The sequence below is a fragment of the Mobula birostris genome, chromosome 27 (genome assembly GCF_030028105.1).
Source record: "Mobula birostris isolate sMobBir1 chromosome 27, sMobBir1.hap1, whole genome shotgun sequence".
In the NCBI taxonomy this organism is placed as follows: domain Eukaryota; kingdom Metazoa; phylum Chordata; class Chondrichthyes; order Myliobatiformes; family Myliobatidae; genus Mobula; species Mobula birostris.
Window position 1 is genome coordinate 7,286,757 of NC_092396.1, and position 17,024 is coordinate 7,303,780.

The 17,024-nt window shown below is 45.7% G+C and overlaps 1 protein-coding gene across 1 annotated transcript in view; it reads left to right on the forward strand.

Annotated features, from left to right (window-relative positions):
• The first annotated feature begins 2,804 nt into the window (after positions 1-2,804).
• h6pd (hexose-6-phosphate dehydrogenase (glucose 1-dehydrogenase)) overlaps positions 2,805-17,024 on the forward strand; it is a 54,859-nt gene continuing 40,639 nt past the window's right edge. Inside the window, exons 1-2 of the mRNA XM_072245024.1 lie at positions 2,805-2,845; positions 15,454-16,110. Coding sequence (XP_072101125.1) covers positions 15,484-16,110 — 627 coding nt within the window. The 5' untranslated portion in view covers positions 2,805-2,845; positions 15,454-15,483. The remainder of the gene's footprint in view (positions 2,846-15,453; positions 16,111-17,024) is intronic.

The window sequence follows — 17,024 nt, forward strand, 5'->3', positions numbered from 1 at the left end:
AGTACCCTTTTCCTGCCTTCTCCCCATATCCCTTCACTCCGTTATCTTTAAGAGCTCTATCTAACTCTTTTTTGAAAGAATCCAGAGAATTGGCCTCCACTGCCTTCTGAGGCAGAGCATTCCACAGAACCACAACCCTCTGTGTGAAAAAGTTTTTCCTCAGCTCCGTTCTAAATTGTCTACCTCTTATTCTTAAACTGTGGCCTCTGGTTCTGGACTCCCCCAACATCGGAAACATATTTCCTGCCTCTAGCGTGTCCAATCCCTTAATAATCTTATATCTTTCAATCAGATCTATAATTCTTTGAAAGTGATGCCACGGGTAAGATAGTGTCACAAAGAGAGCTTTTGACACATTGACCTTCATAAATCAAAATTCTGAGTACACGAATTGGGATGTTATGTTGAAGTTGTATAAGACATTGGTGAGGCCTAATTTGGAGTACTGTGTGCAGTTCTGGTCACTACCTACTGGAGAGATATCAATAAGATTGAAAGAGGACTGAGAAAAGATAAAATATAAATTTAAAGTATGTTGCTGGGATTTGATGACTTGAGTTATATGGAAAGGTTGAATAGGTTAGGATTCTATTCCCTGGAAAACGGGAGAATGAGGGAAGATGTGCTGATGCTATACCAAATTATGAGGGGTATAGGTAGAGCAGGTGCAAGCAGGCTTTTTCCACTGAGTTTGGGTGAGACTAGAACTAGAGGTCATGGTTTAAAGGTGAAAGGTGAAATATTTAAGGGGGACATGGTGGGGGGGGGAATACAAAGAGTGGTACAAGTGTGAAATGAGCTCCCAGTGGAAGAGGTGGATGTGGGTTTGATTGCAGCATTGAAGAGAAGTTTCGGTAAGTACAATAATGGGAGGGGTAGTGTCCAGGTGCGGTTTGATGGGACCAGGCAGAATAATAGTTTGGCATAGACTAGATGGGCCAAAGGGTCTGTTCCTGTGCTGTAGTGTTCTATGGCTGCCCTAATAAGGGCATCAAAGGATACAGGGAGAAGGCAGCAGAACGAGGTTCAGATTCAACACACACAAAATGCTGGAGGAACTCAGCAGATTTCCAGCATCTGTAGATTTTCTCTTGTTTGGGGTTCAGATTCAGGTTCCTTTATTCATTATACATACTTCAAAACCCACAGTGAAAAGCCTGCTTTTGCGTTAATGACCGACACAGCGTAAGGATGTGCTGGGGTCGGCCTGCGGATATGACCAGACATTCTGGCACCAACATAGCATACGCACAATGCTCGGCAGAACAAAACGGAACACAACAAGCAACTAAACAATTCCTCCCTCCAACCTAAGCTCTAACTCGACCCCTAACTTCCCCCCTCTAACCCCAAAACCATCCCTACGAACTGAAAAAAACAATGAAATCTGAGCTACGACCTCGACAGCGACCTCGGTAGAACAGCTACTTCCTCAGCAGTTTGCAAAGATTTGGCACGATATCTATAACTAGAATTGAATGGACTTTATTTCTTACATATTTCACATACACGAGGAGTAAAAATCTTTACATTATGTCTCCATCTAAATGTGTAATGTGCAATCATAGTAATATATAATAAATAGAACAGTCAGTGTAATATAGAGTACACTCAAATCAGCATTCAGAGTTCATCAGTCTGATGGCCTGGTGGAAGAAGCTGTCCTGGAGCCTGTTGGTCCTGGCTTTTATGCTGCGGTACCGTTTCCCGGATGGTAGCAGCTGGAATAGATTGTGGTTGGGGTGACTCGGATCCCTAGAGATCCTTCAGACCTTTTTTACACATCTGTCTTTGTAAACATCCTGAATCATGGGAAGTTCACAACTACAGATGCGCTGGGCTGTCCGCACCACTCTCTGCAGAGTCCTGTGACTAAGGGAGGTACAGGTCCCATACCAGGCAGTGATGCATCCAGTCAGGATGCTCTCGATTGTGCCCCTGTAGAAATTTCTTAGCACTTGGGGGCCCATACCAAACTTCCTCAACCGCCTGAGGTGAAAGAGGCGCTGCTGTGCCTTTTTCACTACACACCTGGTGTGTACAGACCACGTGACACAAACTCCTGTAGATGTGTAGTGGAGAGTATATTGATTCGCTCCATCACAGCCTGGCATGGAAACACTAATGCCCTTGAATAGATAATCCTACAAAAAATAGTAGATATGGCATAGTCTTTCACAGGTAAAGCCCTCTCCACCACTGGGCACATCTACATGGAGCGTTGGCACAGGAAAGCAGCATCTATCATCAGGGACCCCCACCACCCAGGTCGTGCACTCCTCTCTTCTCACTGCTGCCATCAGGAAGAAGGTACAAGAGCCTCAGAACTCACATCACCAAGACCAGGAATAGTTATTACCCCTCAACCATCAGCCTCTTAAACCAAAGGGAATAACTTCACTCAACTTCACTTGCCCCACCTTTGAAAAGTTCCCACAACCTATGGACTCACTTTCAAGGACTCTTCAACTCATGTACTCGATATTTATTGCTTATTCATTTATTATTTCTTTCTTTTAGCATTTGCACTGTTTTAATTTATTTTACACACTGGCGCAACGCTCAAGTTGGTGCAGTCTTTTATTGGTACTATTATGGATTTATTGAATAGCCCGCAAGAAAATTAAACTCAAGGTTGTATGTGGTGATACTTTTATAATAAATTTGCTTTGAACGCTGACGTTTTAGAAGTCTCGAGTACCCTTGGCGATGGGTGAGTGTGAAGGTAAAGCGCCAGCGGAATGGACAACTCGGAGAGGCGGGCTGCAACTTGCGGAAGCAGGGGGTCAGATGACAGCAGGCTTCGCCCGCCTCCCATGTTCACGGAAGTGTGCTCTTCAAGCAGGTTGGTGAATGGTTCGGTAATGTTTCGAGGCAGGTTTTATTGGGGAGGGAGATGGGGGTTCTTGCCAGGGTTGGACTTGCTGAGATGTTGCAACCAGGGCGAAATGAAGCGCTGGCTGCCGGGGGTTTCCGATGTAACTGCTACGTGGAACAGCTGACGCGCGGATCAACTATACCACCTTCTCGGAGCCAGGAGGGAAATGGCAATCATTTCCCGGCCCCTTGCTGGATTCCAGTCAACAATGCACTTCTTAAAGACAGTGACTTACACTTAAACTGAGCGGGGAACGCACACTTTGATGTAACAAGGCGGCTGGAATTCTTTTGCCAGGTGGCTACGTGGAGTGCTGGGGTTTCGACGTGTACTTTCCTACCAGAATCCCTCTGAAATACGCCTACTATTATCTCCTTTACTCCACATATTCAGTGTTTGCAGAATTCCCCCTCCTTTTGTCTCTAATATACCGTATTTTATTCTTTTTTTTAGTGGTTGCTTTCTCGCAGTGGCAGGGACCCGGGTTCGATCCTGCACTCGGGTGCAGTCTGTATTTCAGGGAACCCTGGGGCTTCCCCTTGCCCCTGGTTGTTCCCGCTTTCCTCACATCCCAAACACCGGTTAGTGGGTCAATTGGCCGCCGTAAATTGCCTCTAGTTGTATCTGAATCAGGAGAATTAGGTTTAATATCAGGTATAAGGCGTGAACTTTGTTGTTTTGTGGTAGCAGTACATAATAAGATAAAACTATAATTTTCCATCATCATCATCAGGTGCCGTGCCAAGTTTGAGCTTTGAATGCCATGGCTCACACACTCCTGTTTCGGGTCAAGTGGATCAAATGATTGGTATTCATTTCCAGTTCTCTGGCGGCTGTATCCATCATCATTTGTCTTTGCCTTCCTCTTGCTTTCTTCCCTTCAATCTTTCCCATAATTACCGTGCATTCTAACTCCTTTTTCCTAATCACATGTCCAATGAAGTTACCTATAATTTACTATATATATATATTTTTTTTAAATAACTAGTGCAAAAACCCAGCAAAAATTAAGGAGGTAGTGTTCATGGGTTCGTTGTCCATTCAGAAATCTGAAGGCGGAAGGGAGGAAGCTGTTCCTGAAATGTTTAGTGTGTGTCCTTGGGTTCCTGTACCTGGATGGGGAGGGGTATGGAGAGCTATTGCCGAGGTGCAGGTCGATGGGACTAGGCAGAATAATAGTTTGATACAGTCTGATGGGCCCAAGGGCCTATTTCTGTGCTGTCTTCATCTTTCTCCTTAAGACTACCACCCCTACTGGGGTACAGGCTGCCGACAGCAGCCCGCCAGAGTCCTCTGTTCTGGGCCGGTCTCTCAAGGTGTAGGCCATCAAGGATCCCTGCTTGCCCAGGAATGAGGTCTTTGGAGCCTATGTTGGGTCCTGTAGATGTGGGTTTTTATGAGATGGGGCTGCTAGCCCCATCCCCAACCCAACCCAACCCAACCCTCCTCCTCTCGCAGTTGGGCTTGGGACAATCTAGAGCAGAGTTGTTTCTGAGCTGTAGTTCTGGATAACTCTCTCTGAATCTGACAGGAGAGGAGAGTGGACCATGGAAGAAAGGGAAGGAGGGGGACCAGGGAGAGGTGATGGGCAGGTGAGAAGCGAACCGGAAGGGGGAAGGGGAAGAGAGAGGGGGAGGGGGAAGTAATTACAGGAAGATGGAGAAATTGACATTCATGCCATCAGGTTGGAGGCTAGCCAGATGGAATATGAGCTGCTGCTTCTCCAACCTGAGTTTGGTCTCATCAGGGCAGTAGAGGAGGCCATGGATTGACACGTCAGAATGAGAATGGGAATTTGGTTGAAATGGGTGGCCACTGGGAGTTCCTGCCACTTGCAGCAGATAGAGCAAAAGCTCTTGATGAAGCTGTCTTACAATCTGACTGAAGTAGAGGAGGCCACACTGGGTGTACCAGATACAGTAGACGACTACAGGAGGTGAGGTGTTGCCTTCCCTGGGTTGGGGCCCTGCATGTTGGTGAGGGAGGGTGTGTAGGGACAGGGATAAGTGCCAGGAGGGAGATCACTGGTGCGGGACAAGTGGAACAAGGGAGTCATGTCGAGAGTGATCCTGATGGAAAATAGAGGGAGTGGGAAGAAAGGGCAAAGGAAAGATGTGCTTAGTGGTAGTGGAACAGGTCCTTACCCTCAAAATTAAATGGGTGGCCACCGGAAGATGGAATTAAAGTTCAAAGTAAATTTTATTATCAAAATACTTATATACAACCCCGAGATTCATTTTCTTGTGGGCATACTCATTATATCTACAGAATAATAACCAATACAGAATCAATGAAAGACCTCCTAACTAGGGCATTCAGGCAGAGAATTAAAATACATGGCCATCGTAGAATCACAGATCACGTATGCTCAGTTCCTCTGGACCCCAGTGCCAGGGTTCATCTTCCCTCCTATACAGATAGAGAGTTTAGGTTGAGCGTTAGGGTTAACCCAAACCCCAAATGCAGGGCCTGCCAGGAACCCGGCTTCATCTTGTAACGTGGAAGAGAAAGACCTGAGTGTTGTGACGCATTCTAGCCTCATCCCCCTCTTGGTCTAAACACGGGGAAAAAAGATTAAAGATCTTTTCAAACGTTATTATCTTTATTTGTCCCATGTACCTTGAACCACATGGTGATATGCTTTGTTTGTGTCAATGAGCAATGCAGCTCGAGGGTGTGGTGGGGGCAGACCGCAAATGTCGCCGTGCTTCCAGTGCCAACGTAGCATGCCCACAACCAGCTACTCCTAACTGGTACGTCTTTGGAATATGGGAGGAAACCCACGCGGTCACAGGGGGAGCGCACAAGCTCCTTACAGACGGTGACGTGAATTGAACCCCGGTCTTGTGGTCAAACTGTTCACTGTGCTCCTTCACTAGGATGGTTGGTATAGGCGGCACCTTTCAGATTAATTAAATTGTCTTACAATGTAAAAGGAGGCCATTTGGCCCATCAAGTCAATGTTGGTACCCAGACCCATCCTGCTGCCCCACCTGCTTCCCTGTAGCCTACTTTCTCTCAAATAACCATGACCCCGCCTATTAATGCTGAGAATAACTTACAGCAGCCAATTAACCTAATAACCAGCAGAAATTAAAGATTAACTTTATTTGTCACATATACATCAAAAACATGCAGTGCAATACATCGTTTTGGTGCAACGACCAACAGTTTCTGAGGCTGTGCTGGGGGGTAGCCCGCTTGTCGTGCCAACATAGCATGCCCGCAGCTGACTAACTCGCATGTCTTTGGCACGTGTTGAGCACCTAGAGGAAACTCATGTAGTCGGGGGGAGAACGTACAAATTTCTTGCAGACAGAGGTGGGTTTTGAACCCCAATTGCTGGCTCTATAAAGTGTAATGCCAACCACTATACTGCCATGCCACACTTTGGCATTTGGAAAGAAACTAGCCGCAGCCATGGTCACAGGGGGAATGTGGAAACTCCACACAGACAGTCTGGGCCATGGGAGCTATGGGGCACTCCCCCTGCCCACTGCACCACCGTCCCACGCTGTCCTGAATCTCATGAGAGAAATGATCAACTGTGCCAGTAATACAGGGCCTTGCCTGTCCTGCTGCCAGTTAACAGGTTCTTGCTGAATCTTCCTTGCCCCACAGCCGATCAATCTACGATCTAATTTTCAAACATGAGAAAGTCTGCAGGTGCTGGACCAGCACAGTCAATTGGGGTTCCAGTGGCATGCGGGACGTTCTCCCACATGCCAAAATGCTAGAGGAACTCAGCAGGCCGGGCAGCATCTATAGAGGGGAGTAAAGAGTTGACATTTGGGGCCGAGGCCCTCCATCAGGATTAGAAAGGAAAGAAACCGGGGCACCCGGGAGATCTAATTTTATTTGGTCTGGTGAGTGGATTTTTTTACCTGACTGAAAAAGTGAAGAAAACAACATTCCAGCAACTGATTTTGAGTAAAAAAAAGAGGCAAAATTAGTTGCTGGAATCTTGTTTCCTTCACTTTTCTACTTAGGGGGCGGAACTGTGGGGTAGCTTGTGTTCTCAGTCCTTTTCGGGTCCCTGTCTCTGATCTCCAGCGGGCAGGCAGCTCTCCAGACGTGGCAGGGCTTTGAACCGTTCGATCGGGATCCAATCACGGGCACCAACAGTTTCTGTAACACAAACAATACAAAAAGAACAAGCAGAAGGCATAGAAAAACCAAAATAATTTAATAGATTTGCTACCTGGAAGATGTTGCCCGAGGAATCGTTTGCTGGCACCATCTTGACCGGAAGAGTCAAGTGATGAATAAAGCATTATCTTTATATACTGATGTAGGTTTGGAAATTTCAGATGCCAAACCTGTAAGTTTTACCTTGAAACCTTTTCTTCTGTTTGATCTGGATCAACGTTATTGGATTCCTGTCATCCCCAATCTATAAACCTGTAATGTCACAGAGTTCTTCGTTTCCTTTTTAGAGAGGTGTTCTCAGGCTGCCTATGTTTGCAAAAATGTGGTTTTTTTTGGATGGGTAACAATGAAATTGGAAGTAACAGAAAGACAAACTTCTCATGGTGTCTACTGCATCCAAGTGCAGCCTTCGAAGCACGTGGAACTTTGGCATAGGTTGCGTGGACAGGCGGAGTCTTTTTCCGAGGGTAGAAATGGCTAATACGAGGGGGCGTAATTTTAAGGTGATTGGAGGAGGAGTGCAGTGTTGGTTCACGAGGTTAATTCCCGGGATGGCGGGACTGTCATATGTTGAAAGATTGGAGAAACTGGACTTGTATACACTGGAATTTAGAAGGATGAGAGGGGATCTGATTGAAACATATAAGATTATTAAGGGATTGGACACGCTAGAGGCAGGAAACATGTTCCCGATGTTGGGAGAGTTCAGAACCAGAGGCCACAGTTTAAGAATAAGGGGTAGGCCATTTAGAACGGAGTTGAGAAAAAACTTTTTTCACCCAGAGAGTTGTGGATCTGTGAAATGCTCTGCCTCAGAAGGCAGTGGAGGCCAATTCTCTGGATGCTTTCAAGAAAGAGTTAGATAGAGCTCTTAAAGATAGCAGAGTCAAGGGATATGGGGAGAAGGCAGGAACAGGGTACTGATTGTGGATGATCAGCCATGATCACAGTGAATGGTGGTGCTGGCTCGAAGGGCCGAATGGCCTACTCCTGCACCTATTGTCTATAGGAGGAATGTCTGAGGCAAGGTCTTTAACCAGAGAGTGGGGGGTGCATGGAACATCCTGCTGGAGGTGGGGGGGGGGGGTGGCAGAGGCAGATACAATCAGGACACTTAATACACTCATATAGGCACGTGGGTGAAAGAAAAATGGAGGGCTGTGTGTGAGGGAAGGGCTAGATTGATTGCAGAGTAGGTTACAAGGTCACGCAATGTCATGGTCTGAAGGGCCTGAACTCTGCTGTAATGTTCTTGGTGATAATGTCAGTGAATGCATAAGCAAGTTTATAAATGAATCCTCCTCGTGGGGTACGGTGGACAAATTAGACATTTTTAACAATGTACTTAATTTGTATAATTTTTCAGTGCACATTGTACCTGTAATTTGGCAACATTGTTACAGTTATTTAGTATCACTTGATGTAGATATCCTATGGCTCTTCCTCAGACAGATGTTGGGAGCAGGTTTCTAGATGTTCAGAAGATGGAGTTAGCCTATTGACCCTGCTCTATCTCGGAAGACCTGGATTTTGGGTCTTAAAGCTTTTCCTGCTATTTGTCCAAAAGATGCTGACTTTGAACTTGCTGGGATTCATGAGTCTGGGAAGGAAGTGACAAGTTCCAATAATCTGAAAGCGATTGAGAGAAGTTCCTCCTCATCGTCCACATAATGTAAACACAAGGAAATCTGCAGATGCTGGAAATTCAAGCAACGCACACAAAATGCTGGTGGAATGCAGCAGTCCTGACGAAGGGTCGCGGCCCGAAACGTCAACTGTACTTTTTCCTATAGATGCTGCCTGGACTGCTGCGTTCCACCAGTGTTTTGAGTGTGTTGTCCATGTAATGTGATAAGATTGATAAAAGGTGTACGATGTGTTGGCCTTTATTAGTCGGGGGATTGAGTTCAAGAACCTTGGGGTAGTATTGCAGGTTAGACCACACTTGAAGTACTGGGTTCAGTTCTGGTCGCCTCATTAGAGGAAGGATGTAGAAGCTTTAGAGAGGGTGCAGAGGAGATTTTCCAGGATGCTCCCTCCATTACAGAGCATGTCTTATGAAGGTAGGTTGAGCGAGCTAGGGCTTTTCTCTTTGGAGTGAAGGAAGGTAAGAGATGACTCGATAGAGGTGTACAAGATGATAGGAGGCATAGACTGAGTGGACAGCCAGAGACCTATTCCCAAGAGTGAAAATGATGAGTACATGTGAGTGTAATTTAAAGGTATTTGGAGAAAGTGTAGGGGGTTGTCAGAAGTAAGTTTTTTTTTACACGGAGATTGGTGAGTACAAGGACTTGCTGCCAAGCGTGGTGGTAGAGGCAGATGCATTAGGGATGCCTGAGAGATTCTTAGGCATGTGGATGATAGAAAAATGGAGGGCGATGTGGGAGGGAAGGGTTAAATTGATCTCGGACTAGATAAAAAGGTCAGCACAACATTGTGAGCTGAAGGGCCTGTGCTGTAGTGTCCTACGTTTTTATAAATGGGCACCACCACTTTATCCAAGGCTCCCATCTTTATAGACACCTCTCCTACCCCCATACCCCAGGGGAAATATCCCCCAAATATCTTCCCTCAAATGCTGTCAGACCCTTTCTCATTTCAGTACTTCCTGAGCCAACTACTAAACTTCCGTAAGTGTGGGTTTGCTGCAATAATTTTCCTTGTAGGACAGCTCCCTCATCCCAGAGGGATAGTCGGAAGATAAAGATGAAAGATTAGTTTTGTTTGTCAAATGTGCATTGAAACATACAGTGAAATACGTTGTTTACATCAAAACAAATCAGTGAGGATTGTGCTGGGGGCATCCCACAAGCGTTGCCACACTTCCAGCATAGCATGCTCACAACTCAGTAACCTAACCGTATGTCGTTGGAAAGTAGGAGGAAACTGGAGCACCTGGAGGAAACCCATGCAGTCTTTAGGAGAATGTACAGGCTCATTGGTGGGCATTGAACCCGAATTGGTGATCGCTGGTGCTGTGAAACTATTGTGCTAACTACTATGCTACTGTGTAGTCCTCTGGTGGAGATGAAGGTAATGGAGGGACAGCTGGACCTTTGAGGCCTAACGTTTTTAGAGGAAGAACAAAATGGCCTCTGGATTTCAAAAGACTTGGAGTGATAGGGAAAACTGAGGGAAGGGTTTGAAATTATCTAATCTACTTGGATTTTAGCTGTTGGGTGTGAAGCTAGTTTTCTTCCTAACTTCCATCACAAGTCTGGCCACTTCAAATGAGCATCCACAGCAATCATAAATATGGAGTCCATGAATAGCCCAGCAAAGTCAATATGTACTCTTTGCCATGTGATGATGGCCACTCCCATGGGTGTAATGCTGCCTGTGGGGGTGCATTTTGAAATTTTTTGCATCCTGAACAGCTTTTGGCCAAGTCTTCAATCTGTTTCAAATGCCGTCTGCTTAGTATTAAGCAGCTGTGCCAGCTTCTGGTTAGTGCTGCCATTTGGGCTGCAGTTGACTAGTAATACCACACTGAGAACTTTGATGGAGTGCCAGTATAGTTAGATTTTTCTCAACCATTCACATCCAAAAAGTGTCTCCCCTTTTCTTAGAAAAGTCAATTCTTAGAAAACAGTCAGTTGTAGTCAGCCTCTGAAATTATAGACAAAGCTGACCCTGTGTCCAGTTCTATTTTCAGTTTTACACCAGACACATCTATTGTGATCCAGATGATTTTGTGATCTCCTTCAGTAATACTGTGCAATTCTAGCCATGACACCTCATCTTTGTCAGGCTCTTAAGTTGTCTGATTCTGTTTTACATTCGGTAACTTTATGCATTTGCTCAGTTTTGTGTTTGAGACTTTTCACTCCGTTGTGCTTTTTGTCTGCCTCGCACATTTTCTCTATGCGACTTTGTCTGTGACACTATCTGCAGACTTTTTCTTTGAACCAACAGACTTTTACATCATGGGAGGATTTGCCACATTGATAACATCTTTTGCTCTTTGCACCATTCAGGGCCATTTTGTGCATTTCACATTTTAACCTCCTTTTCTATCGTTCTGCATGCTTTGCTGTGGTCCCTAACAATACTGCAATGGTCAATGCCCATTCAAAGGTTAGGTCTCCTTCAGTAGCCTTTTTTTGAGTGCTTTGATTATGCGTTCCACGTATAAGCCTGTCCCTTAATGCATCAGAAAGTCCACCTCTAAAGTCGCAATACTGGGAAAGTTTGCTCAGTTCTGCAATGTATTCAGAAATGCTTTCGTCCTTTGACTGGTCCCTTTTGTAAAGTCTAAATCTCTCAGCTGTTTGCATGCAGTTTAGGACTCAAGTAATTTTGCAAAATTGTAACAGTTTCATCGAACATCTTACTTGCTGGTTTTGCAGGGGTTACTAAGCTGCGTAAGAGACTGTAAGTCCTTGCACCCATTAAGGTAAGAAGCGTAGGGCTTTCTTTTGTTCCTCCACGTTGTTGGCATTACAATACAATTCAACCCTCTTGATATACGACTCTCAGCTTTCATTAGTGCTATCAAATCCGTAAACTTTCCTGACTGAAGCCATTACCACATTATTTTCACTTTAAGTTCAGTGCGTCTTTCACTGTTTCTATGCACTGTACTCACGTGTATGTTAGTGTCTGTGTTCGTCCTTCTCCGGACTGCTGTACTGTTTAACTCTTGCTGTTTTGTCTTGTAATCATGCCGCCATAACTGTCGGTGCGTTTCGTGATAGCTTCTGACATTCGGGTTCATCCCCATCGCCAAGTTGCTGTGTCTGTGCACAACTACTGTGCACGACAACAAGTTGCTGTGTCTGTGCACAATCAATTAAATAAAAGCACGTACTCGGGAGACGGCTGTAACTGGTGCATTCACATTGCAATGAGAGAGAGAGAGAACAATGCAAATGCATAGGCAACTGATCAATACGTAGTTCTAAAGGGGGGGGGGGGAATATTGCTCTAAAATAAATAGATCCATACATTACAGATTCCACAACTTATTGACTCACTTTCAAGGTCTCTACATCTCATGTTCTAATATTATTTATTTATTTTATTGGGTTTTTAAAAAAAAACTTTTTTTGTCTTTTGCAATTGGTTGTTTGTCAGTATTTATTTATAATTTTTTTCATAAATCCTAGTGTATTTGTTAATTTTCTGTAAATGCCTGCAAGGTGGTATATAGTGACATGTAAGTTCAAAGTTCAACATGCATTTTTTTTATCAAAGTATGTGTACTGTATACCAGCTTGAGATCCATCTCCTTACAGCCAGTCACAAAACAAAGAAACCCAAAAGAATACATTTAAAAAAAAAATGTCAAACAACCTTTGTGCAGGGAGAAACTTTGATAATGCACTGTAATAATAAATTCACCTGGATTTTGACCACCTCCCACCCAATACTTATTGCAATTTATAGATTTTATTATTATTTATTGCCATGTACTGCTGCTGCAAAACAACAAATTTCACATTTGCCAGTGATATTAGACCTGATTCTGAGGGGGACAGAGAGGGGCAGAGACAGATGCCGAGGTAGGGTGGTTAGAACGATGACAAAGGCAGGTAAAGGGTTCCCTGACCCAGGTGAGATGAGCTGTGGTGGGGTTGAGGAACCACACCCCTCACCCCCTGCAGGTGGTGCTGTGAGGTGTCTTTTCACTGGGTGTGTTGCGTTGAGAGCTTTTTAGTGACTGGGCTATGTCCCCACTGGCTACTCGATTCCCACCCATCATTCTGGAAGCACAGAACATAGAACAGTACCGTCCAGGAACAGAAGAGATTCTGCGGATGCTCGAAATCTTGAGCAGCACCCACAAAAAGCTGGAGAAACTCAGCAAGTCGGGCAGCATCTATGGAGGGGAATAAACAGTCAACGTTTCAGGCTGAGACCTTTTATCAGCACCTGAAAGGAAGGGACAGCCTTTTCCCCCTCACCTGGCTTCACCTATCACCTGCCAACCTGTACTCATCACCTTCCCCTACCTTCTTATTCTGGCTTCTGCCCCCTTCCTTTCCAGCCCCGACGAAGGGCCACAGCTTGAGAGCTAAACTGCTTATTCCCCTCCATAAATGCTGCCCGACCTGCCGAGTTTTTCCAGTAATTTGTGTGTGTGTGTAGTACAGGAACAGGCCCTCTGCACGTGCTGTCTGTGCCGAATATGAGACCAAATTAAGCTGAATTTTTTCTACCTACACGTGATCCATAGTCGCCCGCCCCTACCCTGCGTGTATATGTATGTCTGTTTAACAGCCTCTGAAATGTCTCTAACGTATCTGCTTCCACCACCATCCCTGACAGCCTGTTCCAGACACCCACTGCTCTGTAAATAAAAACAAGCCTGGCACGTTTCTACATTGTTTGCCTCTCACCTTAAGTACATATCTTCCAGTATTTGACATTTCTACCATGGGAAAAATTTTAATTCATTCATTTTGATTAATTTCTTTTTAATTTCTGATTAGAATTTTACTTTCATAATTTACCCACTGGGGCAGGGTTAGCAATTATCATCTCCAGTTGCACTTTGTCAGTGAAATTTGGATGCACATTATGACTTCCCGCTGTGTATGAAAGCCACAAATCTGCTTCCAACAGCATATGGATGGGATAAATTTCCATAGATTTTTCCTTAAGTAGGACACGTGATCTCTAATATACAGTTGATCAAATGCAATGTAAGAACGTGGTTTGTACTAATAAATTGTTAGGGATTCCAATTCAATGCAAAGTAACCAGTATTGATAGATTTCTGCAAACACAAGGAAATCTGCAGATGCTGGAAATTCAAGCAACACACACAAAAAAAATGCTGGTGAACACAGCAGGCCAGGCAGCATCTATAGGAAGAGGTACAGTCGACGTTTTGGGCCGAGACCCTTCGTTAGGACTAACTGAAAGAAGAGCTGGTAAGAGATTTGAAAGGGGGAGGGGGAGATCCGAAATGATCGGAGAAGACGGGAGGGGGAGGGATGGAGCTAAGAGCTGGAAAGTTGATTGGCAAAAGGGATACGAGGCTGGAGAAGGGAGGAGATCATGGGACGGGAGGCCTAGGGAGAAAGAAAGGGGAAGGGGAGCCCAGAGGATGGGTAAGGAGTTATAGTGAGAGGGACAGAGGGAGAAAAAAGAGAGAGAAAAAAATGATAATAATAATAAATAACGGATGGGGTACGAGGGGGAGGTGGGGCATTAATGGAAGTTAGAGAAGTCAGTGTTCATACCATCAGGTTGGAGGCTACCCAGACGGAATATAAGGTGTTGTTCCTCCAACCTGAGTGTGGCTTCATCTTGACAGTAGAGGAGGCCGTGGATAGACATGTCAGAATGGGAATGGGACGTGGAATTAAAATGTGTGGCCACTGGGAGATCCTGCTTTCTCTGGCGGACAGAGCGTAGGTTTTCAGCGAAACGGTCTCCCAGCCTGTGTCGGGTCTCGCCAATATATAGAAGGCCACATCGGGAGCACCGGACACAGTATATCACCCCAGCCAACTCACAAGTGAAGTGTTGCCTCACCTGGAAGGACTGTCTGGGGCCCTGAATGGTGGTAAGGGAGGAGGTGTAAGGGCATGTGTAACACTTGTTCTGCTTACAAGGATAAGTGCCAGGAGGGAGATCGGTGGGAAGGGATGTGGGGGGGGGGGAACGAATGGACAAGGGAGTCACGTAGGGAGCGATCCCTGCGGAAAGCAGAGAGAGAGGGGGAGGGAAAGATGTGCTTAGTGGTGGGATCCCATTGGAGGTGGCGGAAGTTTCTCCCTCTGTCCCTCTCACTTTAACTCCTTCCCCATCCTCTGGGTTTTTTACATACAGTGAAATGTATCAATAATCAACACGCCCAAGGGTGTGCTGGGGGCAGCCTGCAAGTATCGCCAGACATTCTGGCGGCAACGTAGCATGTCCACAATGCGCAGCTGAACAACACAGACAACAAAGCACACGCACACGCGCGCGCACACACACACACACAGACACACACACACACACACACACACACACATACATACACACACATACATACACACATGCACACACAGTCCTCCAATCCCAGACCTCTTGACTACATCTGCATGCTTTTATGAATTAAGTTGCTGCCACATGAGTGGCTGATTAGATATTTGCATTAGAACATAGAACAGCACTGTACAGGCCCTTCGGCCCACAATGTTGTGCTGACCCTTAAACTCTGCCTCCCATATAACCCCTCCACCTTAAATTCCTCCGTATACCTACTTAGTAGTCTCTTAAACTTCACTAGTGTATCTGCCTCCACCACTGACTCAGGCAGTGCATTCCACGTACCAACCACTCTCTGAGTAAAAACCCTTTCTAATATCCCCCTTGGACTTCCCCCCCTTACCTTAAAGCCATGAGGAGATGTACCTAATAAAGCGGGCCACTGAGTGTATGATTCGATGTGGAGTCTCTAATTTGTGCATCTTTTTTCCTTGAAGGTATCAGGAGGGTTCTGTCTCAGTGCGGTTATGACCCCGAGGCAAGTTCTTTATGGCCTGTTCGTTGGGGGACTACTGCAGATTTTCCCCACTGAATGCAAGACACACATCTCTGTCGTCTTGGTCGGGGCGACTGGAGATCTGGCGAGGAAGTACCTCTGGCGAGGGCTATTTCAGATGTACACAGAGCAGCTCGATATCCACAGTTTCAGTTTCTATGGTGGCACCCGGCTCCATTCCACAGAGGGCTCGCCGGTGATGTACGAGATTATCAAAGGCCTAACGTGTTTGCCAAATGTGCCTTCTGTCAAGTGTGTGATGCTTAAGGACCAGTTTATAAAGTTGTCTCAGTATCATCAGCTGAACACCGTGGAAGACTACTCCGATCTGGACAGGAAGATCGACGAGCTGCTCACTCAGGAGGGCCTTAAGGAAGAAGGCCGCCTCTTTTACCTCAGCGTCCCTGCCTTTGCCTATGTTGACATAGCAACAAAGGTCAATGCCACCTGCCGACCCCAGAAGGGACCGTGGCTGCGAGTCGTCCTAGAAAAGCCCTTCGGCCATAACCTGGATTCAGCCCAGCGGCTAGCTGAGGAGCTGCAGAAGTTTCTCCGCGAGGAGGAGATGTATAGAATTGACCATTACCTTGGCAAGCAGGTGAGTAAGGTGACCTACCCCCTCCCCCCCCCCCCACTGTATTGTGAGTGTGCTGTAGATCTCACCTACTGATGACAATAACGCATAGGAGCAGAATTAGGCCATTGGACCCATCGAGCCTGCTCCATCATTTGGTCGTGGCGGAGCACCTGGAGGAAGCCCACGCGGTCAGGGGAACAATATACACTCAGTGGCCATTTTATTAGGTACAGCTATATACCTGCTCATTGATGCAAATACAGCATCTAATCACCCATGACGTGGCAGCAACTCAAGACATAAAAGCATGCAGACATGGTCAAGAGGTTCAGTTGTTTAGATAAAACATCGAAATGGGGAAGAAGTGTGTTCTAAGTGACTTTGACCGTGGAATGATTGTTGGTGCCAGACGGGGTGGTTTGAGTATCTCAGAAACTGCTGATCTGGGATTTTCACACACAGCAGTCTCTAGAGTTTACAGAGAATGGCCAGACTGGTTCAAGCTGACAGGAAGGTGACAGTAGATTAGATTTAGATTAGATTAGATTAGATTATGAGAACACACGGTCCTCGTTTATTGTCATTTAGAAATGAATGCATTAAAAAAATGATACAATGTTCCTCCGGTATGATATCACAGAAACACAAGACAGACCAAGACTAAAACTGACAAAAACCACATAATTATAACTTATAGTTACAACAGTGCAAAGCAATACCGTAACTTGATAAAGAGCAGACCATGGGCACAGTAAAAAAAGTCTCAAAGTCCCGTTTGCCCCAACATCTCACGCAGTCAGTAGAAGGAAGAAACTCTCCCTGCCATGAGCTTCCAGCGCCGCAAACTTGCAGATCCTGGAAGCACCCAACCACAGCCGACTCTGAGTCCGTCCGAAAACTTTGAGCCTCCGACCAGCCCTCCAGCACCGAGCACC